The sequence below is a fragment of the Pelobates fuscus genome, chromosome 7 (genome assembly GCF_036172605.1).
Source record: "Pelobates fuscus isolate aPelFus1 chromosome 7, aPelFus1.pri, whole genome shotgun sequence".
Taxonomy (NCBI): domain Eukaryota; kingdom Metazoa; phylum Chordata; class Amphibia; order Anura; family Pelobatidae; genus Pelobates; species Pelobates fuscus.
In genome coordinates this window covers 112005924-112028559 of record NC_086323.1, presented here as the reverse complement: position 1 = coordinate 112028559, position 22636 = coordinate 112005924, and the positions used below count along the sequence as shown (strand labels likewise).

At 40.7% G+C, this 22636-nt stretch overlaps 1 protein-coding gene across 1 annotated transcript in view; it reads left to right on the top strand.

The window, feature by feature from the left end:
* Positions 1–700: 700 nt before the first annotated feature.
* Positions 701–22636, top strand: part of RANGAP1 (Ran GTPase activating protein 1) — a 33935-nt gene continuing 11999 nt past the window's right edge. The window contains exons 1-5 of the mRNA XM_063426407.1: positions 701–975; positions 6223–6346; positions 18934–19061; positions 20052–20111; positions 20199–20378. Coding sequence (XP_063282477.1) covers positions 6235–6346; positions 18934–19061; positions 20052–20111; positions 20199–20378 — 480 coding nt within the window. The 5' untranslated portion in view covers positions 701–975; positions 6223–6234. The remainder of the gene's footprint in view (positions 976–6222; positions 6347–18933; positions 19062–20051; positions 20112–20198; positions 20379–22636) is intronic.

The window sequence follows — 22636 nt, the reverse complement described above, 5'->3', positions numbered from 1 at the left end:
ATCAATAATTGATACTGCACTAAATTTTTTTTTCAAAGAATATAAAGTTATATTTAATGAATAGTAAATTTCATAGTTATGTCTTCAGATATATACAAAAAATGTAGACAATACTCTAAAGCGAATAAATCCCATAGAAACCAGTGTAATTTCATGTGCAAAAAAGGATCATAACAAGAGCTGACTCATAGATATACAGTAAGTATAAAATTCTGTAGTTTCAAGGAAAATTTCATATATGAGTGCAGTATCAATTATTGATTTTTGATTACTAGGAGGTTTTTGGGCCACCTGGATACTTTGCACCATGTACGGATAAAAGAGTGCCTGTATATGTGATTTTTTAAGAGATGTTATATATTTATGTTTGCAACACACCACCTGTCCATATGGACCAGCCTTCCACTATGCTGGGGAATATAATCACTGCAATTCTAAATAGAATACTTTGACATTCAATGGGAAGGTTTGGGGTAAAGTAGCTGACCTAGAAAAACTCAGCAATAATCACAGCTTGGCTATTTTAGCCTAAATTCTGATTTCAAATAATTATTTTTGGGAGTTCGGTGAACACCACCACCCATGCATGGGCTTTGCTGTAACACTGTCCATGACCACAGCCTTGCGTAATGCTATGACGTCATTAACTTCCTAGAACGCCGCCTCGCATGGCAGTCACCAAGATGGCGGAGCGCTAGAAAATTCAAAGTTCGCAACTACCCACAGAGCGCGGACCTGTCTCCGGCGCGCAAGGCCTCACGGGAGCTGTAGTCCGCGTCTTCAACACACCGCAGCGCTTCTTGGCAGTCTACCCATCACTTCGAACTAAAACAACCGTGAGGCATTGCGGGGCGCGGTCATTGTGAGGAAATCTGCCGGTTCGTGGGGAAAAAAAAAAAAAGACGTTTCGCCCACAACAGCGTGTGCATTGACAGGCTCCAGTTCAACGGCCGGTATTCAAACAGCGGTTTAACGGTAGGTACGGCTTTAAAACGGTATCCCGGGTCAGCTCTATCCTGCTGTGTCTACAATGTGTTGTCCTTATTTACTAAGAATATAATCATAATAATGTAATGGGAGAAAAGAACAAACAGCTTTCAGACCTTAATAACCGAGTAAATAAACCTAATCCTCAAATCAGTTACTGTCCCAGATCGGTTTAGACTAAAAATATCGATTTGGATTTTTAGTGAATAGCCCCATCGCTGGTGCCTTTGGCGGGATGTCCTCTCAGGCTGTCACTTTAAATGGGCTCTGCTGGGCTGCATTGCTCTCAGACTGACTGTCTGTAATACAGGGTTATTATACACATCATATAATATTACAGACTGGGTTATTATTCTGATCATATATTATTACAGACTGGGTTATTATTCTGATCATATATTATTACAGACTGGGTTATTATTCTGATCATATATTATTACAGACTGGGTTATTATTCTGATCATATATTATTACAGACTGGGTTATTATACTGATCATATAATATTACAGACTGGGTTATTATACACATCATATAATATTACAGGCTGGGTTATTATACTGATCATATAATATTACAGGCTGGGTTATTATACTGATCATATAATATTACAGGCTGGGTTATTATACTGATCATATAATATTACAGGCTGGGTTATTATACTGATCATATAATATTACAGGCTGGGTTATTATACTGATCATATAATATTACAGGCTGGGTTATTATACTGATCATATAATATTACAGGCTGGGTTATTATACTGATCATATAATATGGCTGGGTTATTATACTGATCATATATTATTACAGACTGGGTTATTATACTGATCATATATTATTACAGACTGGGTTATTATACACATCATATATTATTACAGACTGGGTTATTATACACATCATATAATATTACAGACTGGGTTATTATACACATCATATAATATTACAGACTGGGTTATTATACACATCATATAATATTACAGGCTGGGTTATTATACTGATCATATAATATTACAGGCTGGGTTATTATACTGATCATATAATATTACAGGCTGGGTTATTATACTGATCATATAATATTACAGGCTGGGTTATTATACTGATCATATAATATTACAGACTGGGTTATTATACTGATCATATATTATTACAGACTGGGTTATTATTCTGATCATATATTATTACAGACTGGGTTATTATACACATCATATAATATTACAGGCTGGGTTATTATACTGATCATATAATATTACAGGCTGGGTTATTATACTGATCATATAATATTACAGGCTGGGTTATTATACTGATCATATAATATTACAGGCTGGGTTATTATACTGATCATATAATATTACAGGCTGGGTTATTATACTGATCATATATTATTACAGACTGGGTTATTATACTGATCATATTATAATAGACTGGATTATTATAGTGATCATATTATTACAGACTGGATTATTATAGTGATCATATTATTACAGACTGGATTATTATAGTGATCATATTATTACAGACTGGATTATTATAGTGATCATATTATTACAGACTGGATTATTATAGTGATCATATTATTACAGACTGGATTATTATACTGATCATATATTATTACAGACTGGGTTAATACACATCATATATTACAGACTGGAATATTATATTCATCATATATTATTACAGGCTGGGTTATTATACTGATCTTATATTATTACAGACTGGGTTATTATACACATCATATAATATTACAGGCTGGATTATTATATTCATCATATATTATTACAGACGGGATTATTATACTGATCACATATTATTACAGGCAGGATTATTATACTCATATATTATTACAGACTGGGTTATTATACTCATCATATATTACAGGCTGGATTATTATACTGATCATATATTATTACAGGCTGGATTATTATACTGATCATATATTATTACAGGCTGGATTATTATTCACCAAAGCATGAACTGTAGGAAAATATAATAAATTCAGACATGCCGAGTTATTCACTAAAGTGAGAATTCAAAGTGAATTTAAAATTTAATGCCGAAATGGTAAAATAAGTCCTCTATTCTTTCAGTTCAGTTCCCTTATTCTAAAGTGTGACATTCTCCTAGAATTCACGGTGAATTCTCACTTTAGTGAATTGCCCACTATCTGGGCAAAAATAGTAAATTTGGAAAGAGTATCCATCCAGATAAACTCTGTTTTCAGGTTTGGTGCTATGCTTAACTTCTTAACTTTATATTTATTGGGGGATTTATTCATTAAAATTCAGTTAAAAGTAGAGAACTGAGATCCGATCCGAATAATATAATGCAGCCTAAAATAGCCACGCTGTGACTGAGCTGAAGCTGAAGATTTAATTTTCAATCCAGATTTCAATTCACTACAGTTCAGTAAATAAACTAGAGGACAGGGTTGGCACAAGGCAGGGAGCAGCGATGGAGGACCCCATATTTGTTACTATACTTTATTATTATTTAGGTGCTGTGCGAGGTAAGAAGTCAAACTGTTCAATAATCCTTTGACTACTTATAATGAGGGGGTGTGAGGACACCTCACTGTAGTGGTTATGGCCCTTGGAGTTTTCCTTTAATTAGTTGTCTGATTTTTCCAAAAGATAGATCCACAAATGTTGAACTAAATCTGTCTTAAAGGGACACTGTAGGCTCATTGAAGTAATCTGGGTGCAATGTCCCATGTGACCCTGCAATAGTAATTATTGCAGTTTCTTAGAAACTGCAATAATTACCCTGCAGGTTAACTCCTCCTCTTGGTGGCTGTCTAGCTTGACTGTACCTTTGCACAAGTAAAGGATATATTGCACAAGACTACAAGCTCCCTGAGTGCATTTCTCTGGGACGTTATGTATATTATGCTGTTTTGGGCACTCTATGATAAGTCACCCCCCTTTTATGAGATGGAAAATGCTTAAAAAATAGTCTAAAACTTTACCAGCACTAGTCAAGGATCTACCGTATCCTGGCATCACACCGTGTTACTTACTTCATCTCCTTGGTCCAATCAAATGCTTCTCTTATAGAAGCATTTGATGGGACTGTTTGATCGTTTTACCTCCGAGCCGGTCAGGGGAAAGAGTAGAGGAGTCTTTAAAAAAATAAATAAAATAAAAGGATCCTTACAGGTATCTATACAAAACAGAAAACGAAAAAAAATAATGAAATTACTTGCCTTTTCTCCCATGCTGCGACCCCTTCTCGAGTTTCGTAATTCTGGATGCATGCCAATCCAGTGCTCCTTATAAAGGAGGATTGGGGAATGTAGGCACCTGCGTGGCACTCGCCTCAATGCGCTTCCTATGATTCCTCCATAAAGAATCATTGAATACAATGATAATCTATGGTCAAGTGTTAAGACACTGCGCAAGTGATGACACAGCATGTTACGGTATGAGTCGAGAAGAGGGAGAGAAGGTCTCTCATATCGAGAGACCTTGGAGGTTTGACTTGAAGCTACACTTCCAAGCCTTCTAACTAGTTTAGTATTAGGTTTTGAGAGGGGTAGCAGGTTCGGCAGTACTGCAGGTACTATAACTACTTCAATAAAATGTCTCCAGTGTCCAATTAAATTAAAGCAGGAGTGGAGGGGTGATGGACGCTTTTTCTTGCATGCACTGCCTGTAGGGAGAAGCTAATTATGTCCGTTGCCAGAATGCAGTGCACGTTGACGTCTGATGTATTTTTTTTATGAATTGGGAGATACTGATTGGCTTAGAGTGTCAACTAACCTCTCTAGCCAATTGGAGAAGCCGTATGCCGCTTGGGAAAGGGAGATCCGATGCTGGAGAGGAACCCTTGAAGTTAAGCTGTTCAAGAACGGTTTAATCCCATTCAGCTAAGAAAGCGCCAGGTACCTCCTGACACTATGATAACTTAATTTCGATTAAGTTATATTATGGTGCCTGGAGTGTTCCTTTCAGGACTATGTTTATAACTCCTTCAAGGACCACTATAGGCACCCAGACCACTTCAACTCAATGAAGTGGTCTGGGTGCCAGGTCCCTCTAGTTTTAACCCTGCAGCTGAAAACATAGCAGTTTCAGAGAAACCGCTATGTTTCACTGAGGGTTAATCCAGCCTCTAGTGGCTGTCTCACTGCAAATCACAGTGAGAAGACACTGGCCGTCCATAGGAAAGCATTGAGTAATGCTTTCCTATGGCTAGTTTGAATGCACACACGGCTCTTGCATTCGGATCTGACTTCGGCAGGGGGTGGAGAGTTCCCCAGCACAGAGGGAGCCCGGCGCTGAAGAAAGGTAAGTGGCTGAGGGGGTTTTAACCCCTTCAGCTATGAGGGTGGGGGGGACCTAATGACCCTATAGTGCCAGGAAAACGAGTTTGTTTTCCTGGCACTATAGTGCTCCTTTAAGGATCAAAATCCTGCTTATTTGGAAATGGCAGTCCTGCAAATGAGTTAGACATTCAGTTTTGAAAAAGGATCATTCAAGATTAGGTTGTTCCTTAAAAGTCAAGGGTTTTAAAATATTTCCTTTGCTATTATTTTATTATCATTATGTACATCTGTGCTCGCTGGCACTGACATCGACATCTCTAAGCAACACGCGCTGCAAAACGCTGTGCCAATCAGTATCTCCTCATAGAGATGCATTGAATCAATGCATCTGTATGGCGAACGTTCAGCGCCTCCAGTCAGAGCATGGAGATGCTGAATGTATGTCCTGCATACTGTGCAGCACTGATATAGAAAGTACTTTAGTGGCCGTCTGAGTGACTGAGCGTTACTAGGCAGCAACCTAAACCCTGCCTTTTCATTGAAAAGTCTGCAGGGACAGGCAGTAAACACCAGAACCACATTAAGCTGTAGTGGTTATGGTGTCTATAGTGTCCCTTTACGAATTGCATTTTTGTCGTTGAAAATAAAGCTTTGTTTGATTTTAAAAAAGCCTATATACTGTGTCCCTATAACCCCTTAATAACATATCTTGGATGTCCTGGCACATCATCATGTCATTGTTTTGGTTAAATTGTGAGGCGTGATATTGTTGAATTAAATCTAAGCAACATTTGTAAACATTGATCACATCTGAATACTTATAATTATCACTCTTTTTCATAGGTAGGACTACTGGTAGCTTATTTTTAGAAGATGACTATATAGCATTTACCTGTAAATGTAAGGGTGTTAACACCTGTTGAACAGGTTATGTTGTTGTGGTTTTTTATTCTGACTTTTGCTTTATCACAGTAATCGGAGATCATGGCATCTGACGACATCTCAAAGTTAGCCGATTCTCTGGCAAAAACCCAGGTTGGTGGGGGAGAGCTGAGCTTTAAAGGCAAAACCTTGAAACTTAACACTGCCGAGGATGGTAAGCATATTCTGTTATGCTTTTTTGTGAGAGTGTTTTATCTGTTCTAGATCTGACAATCGGACAACAACATTGTTAATTTGTCACACCAAGTTATGCACTGTATTATTATATTTTTCCCTCTTCCATAGCTTGTTGTATGTTTCTGCCCTCTGACATGCCAAGGGAATTTGTTTGCCTTTTGAAATTCACAATTTCATTAAATTTATTTGTAAAGAGTTGCAATGGTGTTAGGGTCATCCTTGTAAAATGAAAGGCTCAAACTGACGTATTGGTAGTTCAATTATTTTGGAAAGCATTTAAATTGTACCTGTCATGCTACACACAACTTTGACTTTTTTTTTGTTGTTTAATTAAAATAGCATGCCATTCTACATATACATTGTGCTTGCAGATTTTTTTTTAGCAAAATAGATTGGGAGAGAAAAACTATTTAAAACAAGGTCTTTCTCCCACCTGTCATTTTGAACAATTCACTTGACAGTTTTACTTTAAGAAACATTTACCTAATTCCATACCAACCCATTATGTTGTAAGTTGATGTGTAGTGGAGCTGTGGTACCCTCGACAAGTACCTCTGCTAAGGACCTCTCCCTGATTCTGCAAAGTAGTTGGGAGATTATAGCCCTCACCCAAACATCAGCCAAGACTTGATGAAGGGTGAAAATAGTGAATACTTTATTGAACAAAACACTGGCTTATATACACACACACACACACACACACCCAGCATGGGGTCTCCAGCAAAAAAATAGGTAAGCCCGCCTAGGTGCCTCTGTCTGTGAAATAATTGCAACATACACCGCTTAATTCAGTGAACGCCTTAATGCTGTCACACTGGTGCATGCCGAACACTGTGTGTGTGTATATATGAAACCAAGACGGCTGCACTCACCTGAACATGCATACATTATAGGATGCTGCTGGGGACAATATATACAAAATACAGAATCCAGTGCACTCGCTTATTCACTAAACAATGATTTCAAATCTCACAGATTGTTATAGTTTTATTTAAAAACACCTCACCTAGGCAAAAAATAACGACAGGCTGTTGAATTATTAGAAAAAAATGCTCACCCGAGGTGTGCATTATTTTTTTTCCTAATAATTCAACGGCCTGGAGTCAATTATTCCGCTTATACTACAGTTACCACACCATGAAACATTGTTAAGATTATGTATTTCAAAACATTTGTCACACACGTTAGTATAATTTCCGGGGGCGGGGCTAGTGATAGATGTGACCACGCAGTCGGCGCCATCTTGGATTTGGGCGTGATTCCTGGAAGACCTGGGGGAGCGGTTGCCGGCTCGCCGACGAGCAGGTAAGCTCGTGTTGTCGGCGAGGTTGTGCCGGTCGGGCACGGCCGTGTGACTCGGCGGGCCGGCGACCGCAACAGGAAGGCTGTGCAAGTCACGTGCAGGGAGGTGTGACTAGGGTTCATAAACAAAGGGATTTAACTCCTAAATGGCAGAGGATTGAGCAGTGAGGCTGCAGGGGCATGTTCTACACACCAAAACTGCTTCATTAAGCTAAAGTTGTTCAGGTGAATATAGTGTCCCTTTAACCCCTTAAGGACACATGACATGTGTGACATGTCATGATTCCCTTTTATTCCAGAAGTTTGGTCCTTAAGGGGTTAAAACGCTCTTGTATGTAGGACTAATTTCTTACTCAACTGTAATGCGGTCAAGACCTGTCTGGAACTACTTTAGCCGTGCGTCTCCCTGAAAATAATGCACACCTTAGAACATTCGTCAACCAATCAGATTGAAGCATTCAACAGCCCTGTAGTATAAGATCATATATTTCATAAGCCTGCCACAACGTCACTGTACCCCATTCTTGTCAGGTCCTACTCTAGCAGCCTAATGCCTGCCCTTATAAAATCAATTCACTTACTTGGGAACTACTTCCTCCTGGGACTCTCTGCAAGTCAAGGCTAAATAGGATCCTGGAATGAGGCACCTGTGACAGGGAGGGGTGCAAAACCAAGGAGTTGGCCTGGACTCCCAAATATATAAATGAAACCAAGAGGGCTGCACTCACCTGAACATGCATACATTATAGGGTGCTCTATATTTAACCCTGTAACTTTCTAAATCCTGTACATGGTGGGTACTGTTATACTCAGGAGACTTTCCTCAATACAAATATTTGTGTTTCTGAATCGTAAAACGCATCACAACTATGATCTCCTCAGTAAAAGTGCAGTTTTTTGGTTTCCTGGGCTACCATACGGTCTCAAAGGCAACATAACCAATCTGGCAAATTTCAGTGTGCAAAAACGGAAATAGACCAGCTTTATAGTTGACCCTGCAACTTTCCAAAACAGCATGAAACCTGGACGTGGAGGGTACTGTTGTACTTGTGACCCATTATTGGATACATGTGTGTGTGTATATATGTGTATGTGTGTGTGTGTGTATGTATATATATATATATATATATATAATGTGTGTATTGGAAGGCTTGGCCTGAAGTTGTGGGAGGGGCTATGTGCCTTTAAAAGGGACCCCCTCCTTCCCTACATTACCTGATTGGTCCAGACGTACTGCTGTTCGGGTTCGTACAATCACTTTCGTGTTTCCTGCATGGGAGCCTGATCGTGGCCTTCAGTCCTCCGGGCAACTCGATCCAGCCAATACCACCCGCCACGGAACGGTCGTTTGCCGCTCAAACAGTGAGTGAGTATACAGACTGGTACAATAGTACACCGTCTTTATCTTACCAGGGAACCAGCCGAGCCACCGAGGTCCCTGGCACCGACACATGTAACCCCGGGCATAAGAGAGACCTCCCACGGACTCACTACGGGTCACCGAGGTCTGTAGTATTGTCGCATACTGGCTTCTCCCCGATCGCATGCCGCGTCCGGCATGGTTCGAAATAGATGTTAACCCCTTAAGGACAGAGCTTCGGAAGCTTGTCTTTCACTTTGTGACAACGGCATTTTTTGCTGTTTGCGTTCAACTGCACTTTGCATTTGACTAATTTATTGCACCGACGCATATTATATACCGTTTTTTAAAGGACAGAAAGGGCTTTCATTTGATGTAACATATATATATATATACATGCTTATTTATTATAAAAAAAAATACAGAAAAATGCAAAAAAAATGAGAAATTTTTTTTTTTTACAGTTTTTGCAATAATAATGTGTGCCTAATTAGTGCAGGTTAAGGAAAGTAATTAAAAATAAATTCATTTAGTTGTTCTGATTTACAGAATATATAATGTGTCTGGGATTTTCAGTTTTTTTTGGTAGTTACAGGTCACAAAGCACAAGGAGTAAAATAAACTTTTAATATGGAGCGATTTTAGAATTTGGTATGTTTGTCTTGTAAGCTTTATAGCCATAAAAGAAAACAAAATTGCCACACAAAAGTATATATTTATATAAAGTAGACGCCACAGGCTATTTACCTAAGGTTGTTTTGACACTTTCTACGTAGCCATTTTACCGCCAACCTCTGCTAAATATTGGAGTAAAATTGTGTTTTTTGGGGGTTTTCGCACACAAACTTATAACAAAGAACTTCTCATGTGTATTTTGTAAAGTTGGTGTGTGCTATTCCTGTACAAAGTTTTATTATGTGTTCAGTTACTTCTGCTGAGTACAACGGTACCCCCATTGTATGTCTTTGGCACTATTTCGTGAAGCTACAGTGCCATATAGGAGACCTGTCCTTTTCAGTATTCACAGTAGAATTTTGAGAGACGGATTTAATGAGCCTATGCTTCCATTTGGGGTATTATAACAGTTTGACTGTTCAAAAAAAACCCACAAAGGCCTACCATTTGTAAAAGTAGACACCCCAGGGTATGTCATAAGGTGCATATTGTGCCTTAACATGCCCCCATTTTTTTACCATTACATGCCAAAGTATGTGGTAAAAAATAATTTTGTGCATTTTTTACATACGGATTGCATTTTTGCTGGGCATTTTGTATATTTCATGTGTGCCACTAAGTTCAAACCCCCCAAATTATGCTCAGCTAAGTCTTCTGAGTAAAAGGACACCCCCATTGTATGTCTATGGCACTATTTCGTGAAGCTACAGTGCCATATAGGAGACCAAGCCATATCAGTTTTTACCGAACTTTGAATTTTGACGCCGGGCCTAAGTGCAATTTCCAAGCATCTTCGCAGGTTTTAAATTCAAACTACCTCACAAAGGCCTACCATTTCTTAAAGTAGACACCCCAGGGTATTTCAAAAGGCATATTTTGAACCTTAGCGTGGGATCATTTTTCCGCTAGCTTGTACCAGGTGTAGTGGTAATGAGCGTTATTAAATGTATTTTTTTACTTTTTAAAACTTTTTTTACTTTTTAAAACTATTTTTTAAACTTTTGTTTTGCTTATTCATTTTTTTAGTTTCCTAAACTTTCGTAAAACTTTTTTTTACAGATTTAACATTTTTCTAAGCTTTTTTTTTCCGTTAACCCCTAACTAGCAGTAAGCAGCACTAACAGTAAATTCCCCATTTTCCCATAACTCCCACCCACCCCAGCTAGCAAAATATTTAATTATACAATATTTAAATTAGGTAATTAAATAAATTTAGCCCCTGAGGGTTAAAAAATAAATAAAAGTTAATCGTCAGGGGTTAAAAAAAAATTAGATCACAGTATAATACTGTGATCTGTATTTTGATCACTGTAGGCAGTGATCGACTGGCAGGGAAGGGGTTAATTTTTATTTGGACTGGGTAAAGGGTTTATTTTTTTACATTTTTTACTTAAACGTTATTAAAACTTTTTTTAACTTAATTTTTTAACTTTTTAAAGCTTATTTTTGAACTTTTTTTTTTTAACGTTAACCCCTAGTTAGCCTAATCCTAAATCCCCCAATTCCCCACTAACTTCCACCCTCCCCAGCTAGCTAAATTTATAACTTTAAAAAATTTAAATTAATTAATAAAATAAATTTAACCCCTGAGGGTTAAAAAAATAATAATTAACCCTCAGGGGTTAAAAAAAAAAAATCAGATCATAGTAAAATGTAATCCCTGCCAATTGATCACTGTAGTCAGTGATCAATTGGCAGGGAAGGGGTTAATTTTATATTAAAATGGGTAAGGGGGGGGTAAAAGGGGGTGGGATTTTAATTTAACTTTATTGTTTTGTCACCAGGGGGCAGGATCACTGAAGATCCGGCTCCCTGCACTTCACACAGAACCAGGAAGTGCAGGGAGGCGGAGGTGAGTATAGAGAGCACATGTGCCCGCTCTGGCATGCTGTCAGAGCGGGCACATGTACTCTGACAGCCCGATCCGGTGCTCCCGGTCTGCCTCTAATGCAGAGGCAGACCGGAGCACCATTAACCCCACGATCGCCGCGATTGCGGCGATCTGGGGTTAATTTTAACGGGTGACGGACGAGGTCCGTCACTCGTCATTAAGGCAATCCCCTGAGTGACGGACCTCGTCCGTCACTCGTCGTTAAGGGCTGGTTTTACGGCCGTCGTTTTCCTTCAAAGCCGTGTTATGCTCCCTAAACAACGGCTTCTATCCGGTCTGATCACAGCAGACGTGTTTTACTGTTCACTCTCTGCCTGCCTCTTTCCGTCAGGCGGGCAGAGAGTCGAGCACATCAAGAGTAGTGCCAGTCTCTTCACTCTCAGCCAGGTCATGGCCACTCAAGTACTACCAAACAAACCACTTATAGAGGCTAGTTCTATGCTTGATACCATGTCATGTAAATGTATACATTAAGTTGTTACTAATTTTCGGAATACGTTGAAAGCAGCGTTGAATAATTTTGGGGAGTATTTCCCTCTGATGCCAGGTATATGTCCTGTATTAACATACCCTCTCATTTTGGCGGGATAAGATGGCGACACCTGGTTACCCAGGTTACAGAACAGCATATCTCCACTAGATGGCCTTGTTTCATATGTTTTCAAATTGCTATTACTGTATTCTTTGCATGTTATATACATAGTGTCATGTATTAACTCTTAAAGTTTCCCTGAAGGATGGTAATGCCTTCTTTTTAGTATGAGGGCTAGCATTTTCCCTGGTTGCATTAGGTTGTCTTTTTAACTCCGTGTTTGTCGGTTTGATCTCCAGGTCTGCTTTTCGTGATTCATAGAACTAATCAGAGCCCACAAGTGTTTTGTTCCTACTAGCTGGTACGTGCATTAGGTAACAGTTGCGCATTTCTTAAATCATGTGTATTACGGCAACCTCAGTTATCGGGTGTATAAGTGTACACAACTGGTCACCAGGTTACAGAGCAGTATATTGCCACCAGGTGGCATTGTTACGTACATCTTCAAATAAGCAATTACTGTATCCTTAGTATGCTATATAATTATTTTGGTTTCTTGAAATCTTAAAGGTTCCCTGAAGGAGGCTAGTGCTGTCTTTCAGTATGAGGGGCTAGCATTTTCCCTGGTTACATTAGGTTGTCTATTTAACTCACTATTTGTCAGTGGTGTTTTTATAGACCTGATCAGAGGTCACGAGTGTTTGGTTCCAATTGGTACGTGCATTTGTAACAGTTACGCGTTCTTAAACCATGTGTATTACTGCAACCTCAGTTATCTGGAACTTAAGGGTACGCTAGTTTTGGAAACTTTACTGAGCAGACTGTTACTACACCATACAATAACACCATTTAGCGTGTGTTACAGATTCAAGGCTCCAAGCTTAGACAATTTTGGCTTGTAAAAATCATAGATTTTGCTGTTCCAAGCTCAGACAACCTGACACGTCACCTAAAAGTCATAGGTGGGTAGGCCGTAATTTCATAAGACTACGGATGGTGGGGGCTTTCAGCAGGACGGGGTATGTCATACAAACATACATATTTAACCCCATATTTAACTTCTTTCTATTCCATTGTTCACCTTTTTGGCTTAGGCCTCCCTCCCTAGCAGGAAACTACCGCAGGGCAGATCTAAGCATACACTTGACCAACAGGTACATTGCTCCCGCTCCATTACTCTGGTTTAAGGTATAGGGAACCAACTATAAACGGTTGGTTAATGGCCATCTAGGTAGTTTGCCCAGGCATTCTCCGCTGTAGAGATAGTGGTCCCGCGAGGCCAACACCCACCCTCCACGCAAGAGGTAATACGCCCCACGTGCCAAATCATAACTAGCCGCCTTGCTTGTTGCATAGAAAGGGCCTCACTTGTCACAACCTCACTCCAGTCGATTAATACCTTTCCCCGAGAGGCCAACAGCCCGCAGGACACTTCTCGTGCCAATCCATAGGTAGAGCCTCTCAAGCCACTTGGCAACTAGTAGGGACTCACTTGTCACCTACCTAGCGAATTTTTTCACCTATTGGCACTAGCTAGCATGCCGGTATACGTCCTCAGCCCTATGCATATGATTCCTATATTTAAGTATGTTCCAGACAAAGGAGATGATATCTCAATCCCCAGTACTCTAGCCAGGACCGCTACCCCCACACGCAAGGGCGACACCGGTAGCCCATCATCCATAAGATCATGGACTATTCCCCGCATCACAGCCGAACTACGTAGGCGCAGCATCCCTTTCCCAGCTACGGCCAGGAAAGCAGAGCTGTTCAGGCTGATGCAAACCAATACCGAGTATATAGATGCTGGGGAAAGCACAAGTGGCACAAACAACGCCAACCTTCATACAATGATTGCTTCGCTAGTGTCCTCCATGGGACAGATTAATGATGGGCTGGAGAGACTGAAAGCTTGTAGCTTTCCCGCTGTGACTCCAGATCCCCTCACGACTGAACTTGTGGGCTCCTTTCAGTCTCAACCTGGTATTATTACACCCACCAGCTTGGGGTCACAGGTCATTAACCCGGCCCACATGGTACTGGCGAATCTTGAAAAAGATATCCTGGGGGGTTAATCTCGTCGCTCTTCTGATTGCCCCCCAGGATGTCATTGAGAATTGCTCTTACTCATACGGGGATATCTCGTGGTCCTGAAGGCTAGAGACCTGAGACTCTGAGTAACTGAGCAAAAACTATAATTTCCTGACTTTGTGATTGCTTTCGGGATTTACAGGGATTGTGCTTTGTTCAGTATACCCACATAGAAGATAGGAGCTAGACCTTTATATGCACAAGCTGGTGGATCTGGGCAACAAATATGGTGGCACGTCTTTTTTTTTTTTTTTTTTTTGTAATTCTTTATTTTTGTGGTGCAAGGAAAAGAACATATGCAGGTAAAGACGTGGCATTGACAGATAATGCAATAAAAATAGTTTGCGTGTCCAGAGCATGTTGAAAAATTTGCACCATTTTTTTTTTTATTCTAAAACAGTAGGCCAGGAATCCTGGCTTGAACCATACATTTCACAAATATAACAATAGTAAACGTTTAGCTTTTAACGAGGGTATCCCGTGCTGTGATATAGTATGCTATAGCATGTTAGATTAGGTTTAGGTACCACCCTGGGATTTGTGTTTCAATCTAGTGGGTGCTGCAAGAGCGTCACTGTCCAGACCCTGCGACCTGTGCTTGTGGGTGTGTGCTGCCTGTATGGGAGCTAGGCAGGCGTGTCTGAGAGCTGAGTTGAACAACTCTATGCTAGAACAATTGGAATTGCTACTGGCATTCAGGTGTTGTGTAGTTTGCCGTGAGCTGAAGTACATGAGTGTGAGTGTCAGCTAGTGCCTCAGGTGCTGAGCAGGTGTTCTGGTTTAGTGTATATAATAGTTGCGGCTAATAGAGGTTGGGTCTTTTTTAGCTATTAGTGCCCCTAACCAAGGGGGCTGCGGGGGGGGGGGGGGGGGGGGGGGGAGTCATGGTGGGTATCTTGCCCTATGTCTATCTTGTGTGTTGTTACCCCTCGTTGTAGGGTCTCATATGGAGGACAGACCTTTGCCAGTTGTTAAGCAAGGAGGGTTTTTTGGGTTTGGTAGCCATGGCTAGCCAGAGGCTGAACAAAAAGCAGAAAGAGCTAATAAAACAAGGAAAAAACATAATGGAATGGGTGCAGTCCATAGCTGCCCTTTGCCTGTTGGGTTCTGAGCCCAGTCATGTCCCAGTTCCTGTAGTCGTGCGGTCTCGTGGGGTGAAGACGATTACTGTGGCTGGGTCCCAGGTTGGTGTTCCCCTCCGGTTTCTTGACTCCTCTCCAGGGGCGGACAGTCCCAGTGTCCGCAGCAATGCCGGTGCCTCTTCAGCTGAGGTGATCTTGTGACTGGTCCCATTGTGGCTCACCGTAAGAGCTTGTGGTGTGGTCCATTGGTATAGTATTCCCGCGTTTCTCAGTTGGCTCGTAGTTTGGAGGAGTGTTCTGCGCCATTGCAGGGTGGACCTGGATAGGTCCTGGTAGAAGGACAATTCAGCACCTTCAAATGTGTAAGGTGTTTGGTTACGTAGGGCTGAGAAGAGTGCCTGTTTGTCTTGGGCTAAAGCGCAGCGGACTATGATGTCACTTACTGCAGTTGTTGGGGCCCTTGGTGATTTTGGTAGGCGAAACATGCTATCAAATGCGAGCTTTTTGGCTTGTTGTGGTGGCAGTAGTGAGGCTGTTAGTCGTCTCAGGTAGTGGGGCAATTCTGCCATGGTGACAGACTCAGGCACCCCCCTTATCTTCAGGTTGTTACGTCTGGAGCGGTCCTCCATCGTGGCAAGGTGCGCGGTGAAAGCTTGTTGCGTCTTTTGGACCTTTTGCAGTGAGTCCTTCACATTGGACACTTCCTGCCTTACATCCATGATGTCCTCTTCAGTGGCTCTGACCCTGTCTGTAACCACCTGTAGGTCAGCCTGGATGACTGCTATGTCCGTGGCTAGTGTCTGGCGAAATTCGGTGAGGTTGTTTTTAATGTCCTGCTTGGTAGCCAGGGCTGTCAGATCAGGGAAGCCTGCAGCTGTTATCTCTGCAGTTTGTGGTAGGGTGTGAGCTTGGGGGGGGTCAGGTGTTTGGGTATGAGGGTCGACAGGGACCTCCTGGGATACTGGGGCCGCCATTTTGGGCTGGGCCTGGCGTTGCAAAAGAGCCCCAATGTCTTGGGAATCGCTTGTTGTACCTTGCTGAGGTTTCTGGGAGCGTCTCCCCATGGCTGAGGGTTGATGTGCTGGTGAGGGGTGTTCCGTGCTCCAGTCCCACTCTCTCTGGAGGGGGATGCGCCCCAACAGGTCTTCCAGGCGTGCAGGGAGATGGTAGGCCGCGGTCTTTTTCCGTCGCCGGTTTTGTCCGGGGTTTGCAAAGAACGGCATGTGCCGACACCGGAGGACGTCAGTGTGTGGATGTTTATGTTGGCTTGATTGGATGGGCTGGATATTTTGTGATATTCGGTGGATTGTGCAGAGCGCCGTCGGAGCTGTGGAAAATGGCGCCTGCTTCGTTCCGCGGTCAAGCCCCGCCCCCGTGGCACGTCTTTTTATGACTACCAACATTCATTTGCAACAAAGGCGTCAGCAGCTCTCGCTCAGTACAATGTAAGGGTGGACTGGAGCCAACTGGACACAGAGCTGTTCCTTAGACACTTTGCTGGGCTGAGGACCCCAGCTTGTGCAATATGTGCAGCAACAACGCATGCAGCAAATCTCTGCCCAGATACACTTGACACTACCCCAGCCACTGCCATCCCAGGCAAAACCTTAGGTCACTGGAAGTGACAGCTTATGCAGTTCATATACCTCAACTGGTACAAGAAATACGAAGGGCATTTGTTAAGATGTCCTCATAAATAGGTATGTGGTTTCGTAATAAATATCTTTTGAGCCCACTTTATGTACAGGCCTACCACCTACGTTGGTATCGGCACGCCTCAACCGACTTTGCTTATTAAAGGTAGATGACTTTATCTCAAATTCATTCCATTACTATAATGGCCCAGACTATATATATCCGAAATCCAGGCTGCACATGCACACTCAGGGCTTGCAAAAAAGTACATTGTGATTTATTGAGAATAAGTGAACATACAGCAAAAATAGACCGAACATGGTCGAAATGTTGATTTTCAGATATATATAAATATTAGTGTTTCAAAACAGAAATAATTATCACAGCGATGATATTGTCAGTGAAAGTGAAGTTTTTTGCTTTTTTTTTTTACACACACAAACGGCACTTGATATCATTGTTGTAATAAGTTTTGCTGTTTTGAAACAAATATAAGGCCGTTTTTCACATTGAAATTTGCCAGATTGATTATGTGGCCTTTGAGAGCGTATGGTAGTCCAGGAATGAGAATTACCCCCATGATGGCATACCATTTGCCAAAGAAGACAACCCAAGGTATTGCAAATGGGGTATGTTCAGTCTTTTTTTTTAGTAGCCATTAATTCATAATAGTGCAGAATTGTTTTTTGCATTTTCAACACACAAACAAATATAAATGCTAACTTTGGCCAGTGTTTGTGACTAAGTTGCTACTAAAAAGGACCAGACATATCCCAAGTTGTCTACTTTTCAAAAATATGTACTTTGATGGGGGTAAATTACAATGGCCGGCTCCAAAAATGTCCTTAATAGGACATGGGTGCATGTCTGGAATGCGCACCCTCCAAATAAGGTCTTTTAGTCCCCTGAGAACCCGACACCTATACATGGGTGGTATCACTGTACTGAGGAGATGTTGCTGAACACATATTGGTGTGTTCTTTGGCAATAACCCTTAAAGTTCCCAGTACATCTATTCTTAAACTGCTATGTGTGTCAAAAATAATTACCAATTATTATTATTTTTTTTTTTATTTGGCATAGATTGGTGATAAAATGGTTGCATGAAAAGAGTTAAAATACCCCAAGTTTAATACCTTAGGTTGTCTTCTTTTAAAAAAATATATACATGTGAAGGGTTATTCAGGGATTCCTGACAGATATCAGTGTTACAATGGAACTTAATTTTTTTTTTTTTTTTTTTAATTGTTTGTAAATAGCAAAGTGCTGCTTGTACCTATAGCCCTATAACTTTCCAAAAAGAATATGTTAACATTGGGTATTTCTAAACTCAGGACAAAATTTAGAAACTATTTAGCATGTTGTTTTGGCGGTTGTAGATGCGTTACAGATTGTGGGAGGCAAAGTTCGAAAAAGTGTGTTTTGGGTTTTTTTAAAAAAAAAAATTTCACATTTTCTTCCTTCAAATTTTATAATTTTTTTTATAGTAAATTATATGATGTGATGTGATGAAAATAAATGGTCTCTTTAGAAAGATCATTTCTAGTTGGTGCTTATACCAGTTGTGACATGAATGTGTCATTTAATACATTCAAAAACCTGATTCCCCTTACTGAAGTACTAGTCACTCTATCCCAATTTATATCCGGGTAATTTAAATCTCCAACCCGATTTGCAGCTTTCCCAATTTGCCCTAACAGCTGTTCTTCCTCATTAATATTTACATTAGGTGGTTTATAACATCCGAACCAACAATTTAATTCTCTTTGTTTGCCCCAAGCAGATACCTACTCATAAAACTTCCACATGCCTAAGATTTGACTTTAACTCATGGTTGACATACAAACATACCCCACCATCCTTCTTGTTTTTCCTATCCTTCCTAAATAATGTGTACCCATTTAAGTTAACTTCCCAGTCACGTGTCTCATCCCACCATGTTTCTGTTATTCCTATTATATCATGTATTTAATATTAATTTCTATTCCTCTTGCAGCCCAAGATGTCATCCAAGAAATTGAAGAATTCGAGGGACTACAGGCTCTTCGTCTGGAAGGCAACACTTTCGGTGTGGAGGCAGCTAAAGCAATAGCCAAGGCACTGGAAAAGAAACCAGACATGAAGGTGAATAGTGACCACATATGACTTATAGCATTCAGATTGGGGCCTGTATAAAAATTAAAGTGTCACATTTTTAAGTGACTTACAAATTGAGGGTAGAAGACTTCTCAGGACTTCACTTATAGATATTCAGTTAAATGAACAGCCACTTTTGATTTAACGCCGAGTGCTTTCTTTGGGGATTGTTACAAAGAGATTATATAATTTACGGCGTAACCTAAGGCTTGACAAATTTGCTTGGAATCTGACACCCGCAGGCATGCAGATACGCGCACTCGCTTCTTTCTTTTATATACTTAAAACGAGACTTAAACAAATCCTATTTGATTTCCTGTTCCCTATAACAATTGTTTGATATATATATATATATCAATTTAATAACTAGGAATAACTTTAAATCCTGCTTTGCTTTGGATCATGTTCATTTCGGAAACTTGATACCTGAATGCATGTTTCCCATTAAAGCGGTTCTGTCACCTTCGTGTCAAAAATGAGCATTTCATGAAGATTGAATCTATGTAAAATACTCAGATTGGCTGTTTTGGAATTTCACTGAAATTTTAACTCCGTCAAAAGATATACTGAGAAGTAGGAACTTCTGAAAACTTCTAGAGAACTAGTGTGAGCAAAATATGAAGGCGAGATAAAAGTAGATGACATTTTTTTTTTTGTTGCACCATGTGTTGGGAAAAAGCATACATGAGCTACATTTTAAAGATTAAAGTAATTCGCTCTAGAGATTGGAATTGGCAAGTTAAAGCGCAGAGAGGCATGCGCTCAATTTTCTTTTAAAGTGCTATGTAATGGGGTTACACATGTGATTGCTCCATTTCCTAATTTTTAACCCCTTAAGGACCAAACTTCTGGAATAAAAGGGAATCATGACATGTCACATGTGTCATGTGTCCTTAAGGGGTTTAACTAATTTTATATTCAGTTAAAAAAACAAAAAAAATTAATTATTATTATTTGCTTTATTTTTCTTTTTTCTAGCGTTGTCATTGGAGTGACATGTTTACAGGGAGATTGAGATCTGAAATCCCAGCTGCATTGGTAAACATTCTAATAACTTTATTTTTTATTTTTTAATGGAAATTTTAGATCCGTGTTTAACATGTGACTAACTATGAATGATTCTAGACCTCTCTAGGTGATGCACTGATTACTGCTGGAGCACAACTCACGGAGTTGGATTTGAGTGACAATGCTTTTGGTCCCGATGGAGTACGTGGTTTTGAGACACTTCTGAAAAGTCCAGCCTGCTTTACCTTGCAGGAACTCAAACTGAACAACTGTGGCATGGGTATTGGTGGTGGAAAGGTAATATGCCTTAATTAAGTTTTTACTCTTTTGACTAGGTCAGTAGGTGCAACATAAAGTAGCTGGGCTGGTGCACACAGTGCAAATCTTTACCTATCCTGCTCCCAGAGAGCTTAAGTCACAGCTGTGCTCTTGTGCAGACAGATGTTTCTGCATGCATCACCCTATTCACACAACTATGAATAGGACTGTCCACTGATCAGCCACAACATTAAAACCACATGCAGGCGCCCCTTGTGCTGCTATAAAACCACACTGATTTGTTTACTCCACAAGGCTACTGAAAGTGTCCTGTGGTATCTTACACCAAGACTTTAGCAGCACATCCTTTAAAGGAACATTATAGGGTCAGGAATATAAATATGTATTTCTGACCCTGTAGTGTTAAAATCATCATCTAACCCCCCCTAAATACAGCAAAATCTTACTTTTATTTTAGTCTGCTGCTGCTGGCTCTGTTCCTGATGTGCCTACTTGGCTGACATAATCAGAAGTGATGTTCTGAGCCTGTCAATGAGGCTAATCAGGGGCAGAGCCAGCACAACCCAAACACAGTCCTGGCCAATCAGCATCTCCTCATAGAAATGCATTGAATCAATGCATCTCTATGTGGAAAGTTCTGTGTCTCCATGGAAAGGGTGGAGACACTGAATGGCAGTACTGCACACTGCAGCACTGACCCAATAAGCACCTCTAGTAGTCATCTGAGGAGTGGTTAGTGGAGTTATTACTTGGCTGTAATGTAAACACTGCATTTTCTCCGAAAATACAGTGTTGACTGCAAAAAGCCTGAAGGAAATGATTTTACTCACCAGAAAAAATTCAATAAGCTGTAGTTGTTCTGGTGACTATAGTGTCGCTTTAAGTCCTGCAAGTTACGATGTGGGGCCTCCATGGATCGGATTTGTTGTTCCAGCACATCTCACAGATGCTCTATCAGATTGAAATTTGGGGAATTTGAAGGCCAAGGCAACACCTTGTACTCTGTCATGTTCCTCAAACTATTCCATAACAATCATTGCAGTGTGGCAGGTTGCATTAGCCTGCTGAAAGATATCCTTGCCATTAGGGAACACCATTGCTATGAAGGGGTATATGTTGTCTGAAACAATCTCAAGGTAAGTGGTAATTGTCAAAGTAACATCCATATGAATGCCAGGACCCAAAGTTTCCCAGCAGCACATTGTTCAGAGGATATCACTACCTCGCATTCCTGTCTTCTTTCCTTAGTGAATCCTACTGCCATCTCTTCTAAAGGTAAACCACACACACACACCTCTGATCTAATAGAAAATGTGATTCATTAGACCAGGCAACCTTCTTCCATTGCTCAATGATCCAGTTTTGACACTCATGTCCTCATTGAATGTGCTTATGGCAGTGGATAGGAGTCCCCGTGGGAACTCTTGCTGTGTAGGAGCTGCGTAACTGCAAACCAGTCAATTGCAATGCACTGTGCATTCTGACACATTTTTGCCATGGCCGGCCATTTGAGCTACAGCAGCTCTTCTGTGAGTTCAGACCAGACGGGCTAGCCTTTGCTCCTCCTGTGCGTCAATGAGCCTTGGGCGCCCATGACCAAGTCGCTGTTCACCGGTTGTTCTTTCTTGCACCAGTTTTGGTAGGTACTAACCACTGCATATTGGGAACACCTCATACAATTTGCGGTTTTGGAGATGCTCTGACCCAGTTGTCTAGCCATCACTATTAGGCCCTTGTCAAAGTCACAGATCTTTTCGCTTGCCCATTTTCCTGCTTCCAACACATGAAATTCAAAAACTGCCTGTTCACTTGTTTCTTAAAAGATCCCATCCCTATAAAGGTGCAATTGTAATGATATAATGTTGTTCACTTCACCTGTTGTGGCTGATCAGTGTAAATTTATTTTAAGTCATAAATTAGCAGATAATGTGAAAGAGGTGTAATATCCATCTTGTTCTTTATTTTTAGAAAAAACTACTACAAATATTTAGTAAACATTACACACTTACATGTTGACGCTTATTCACTAAAGTAAGAATTATGGAGAAATGACAAATGACTTTCAAACTGTAGGACAAAATTTCCTAACGTATTTAACCCCTTAAGACCGCAGGACGTACTATGCCGTCCTTATTTGGGCGGCTCTAAACGCCGCAGGACGGCATAGTACGTCCTGGGCGGTCTTACCCCCCACGTGGCTGGGGACCGCAATCTGCAGCTTCCGATCGCAGTGACAGGCTGTCACTGCGATCGGTATTTACCATGTGTCAGCCGAT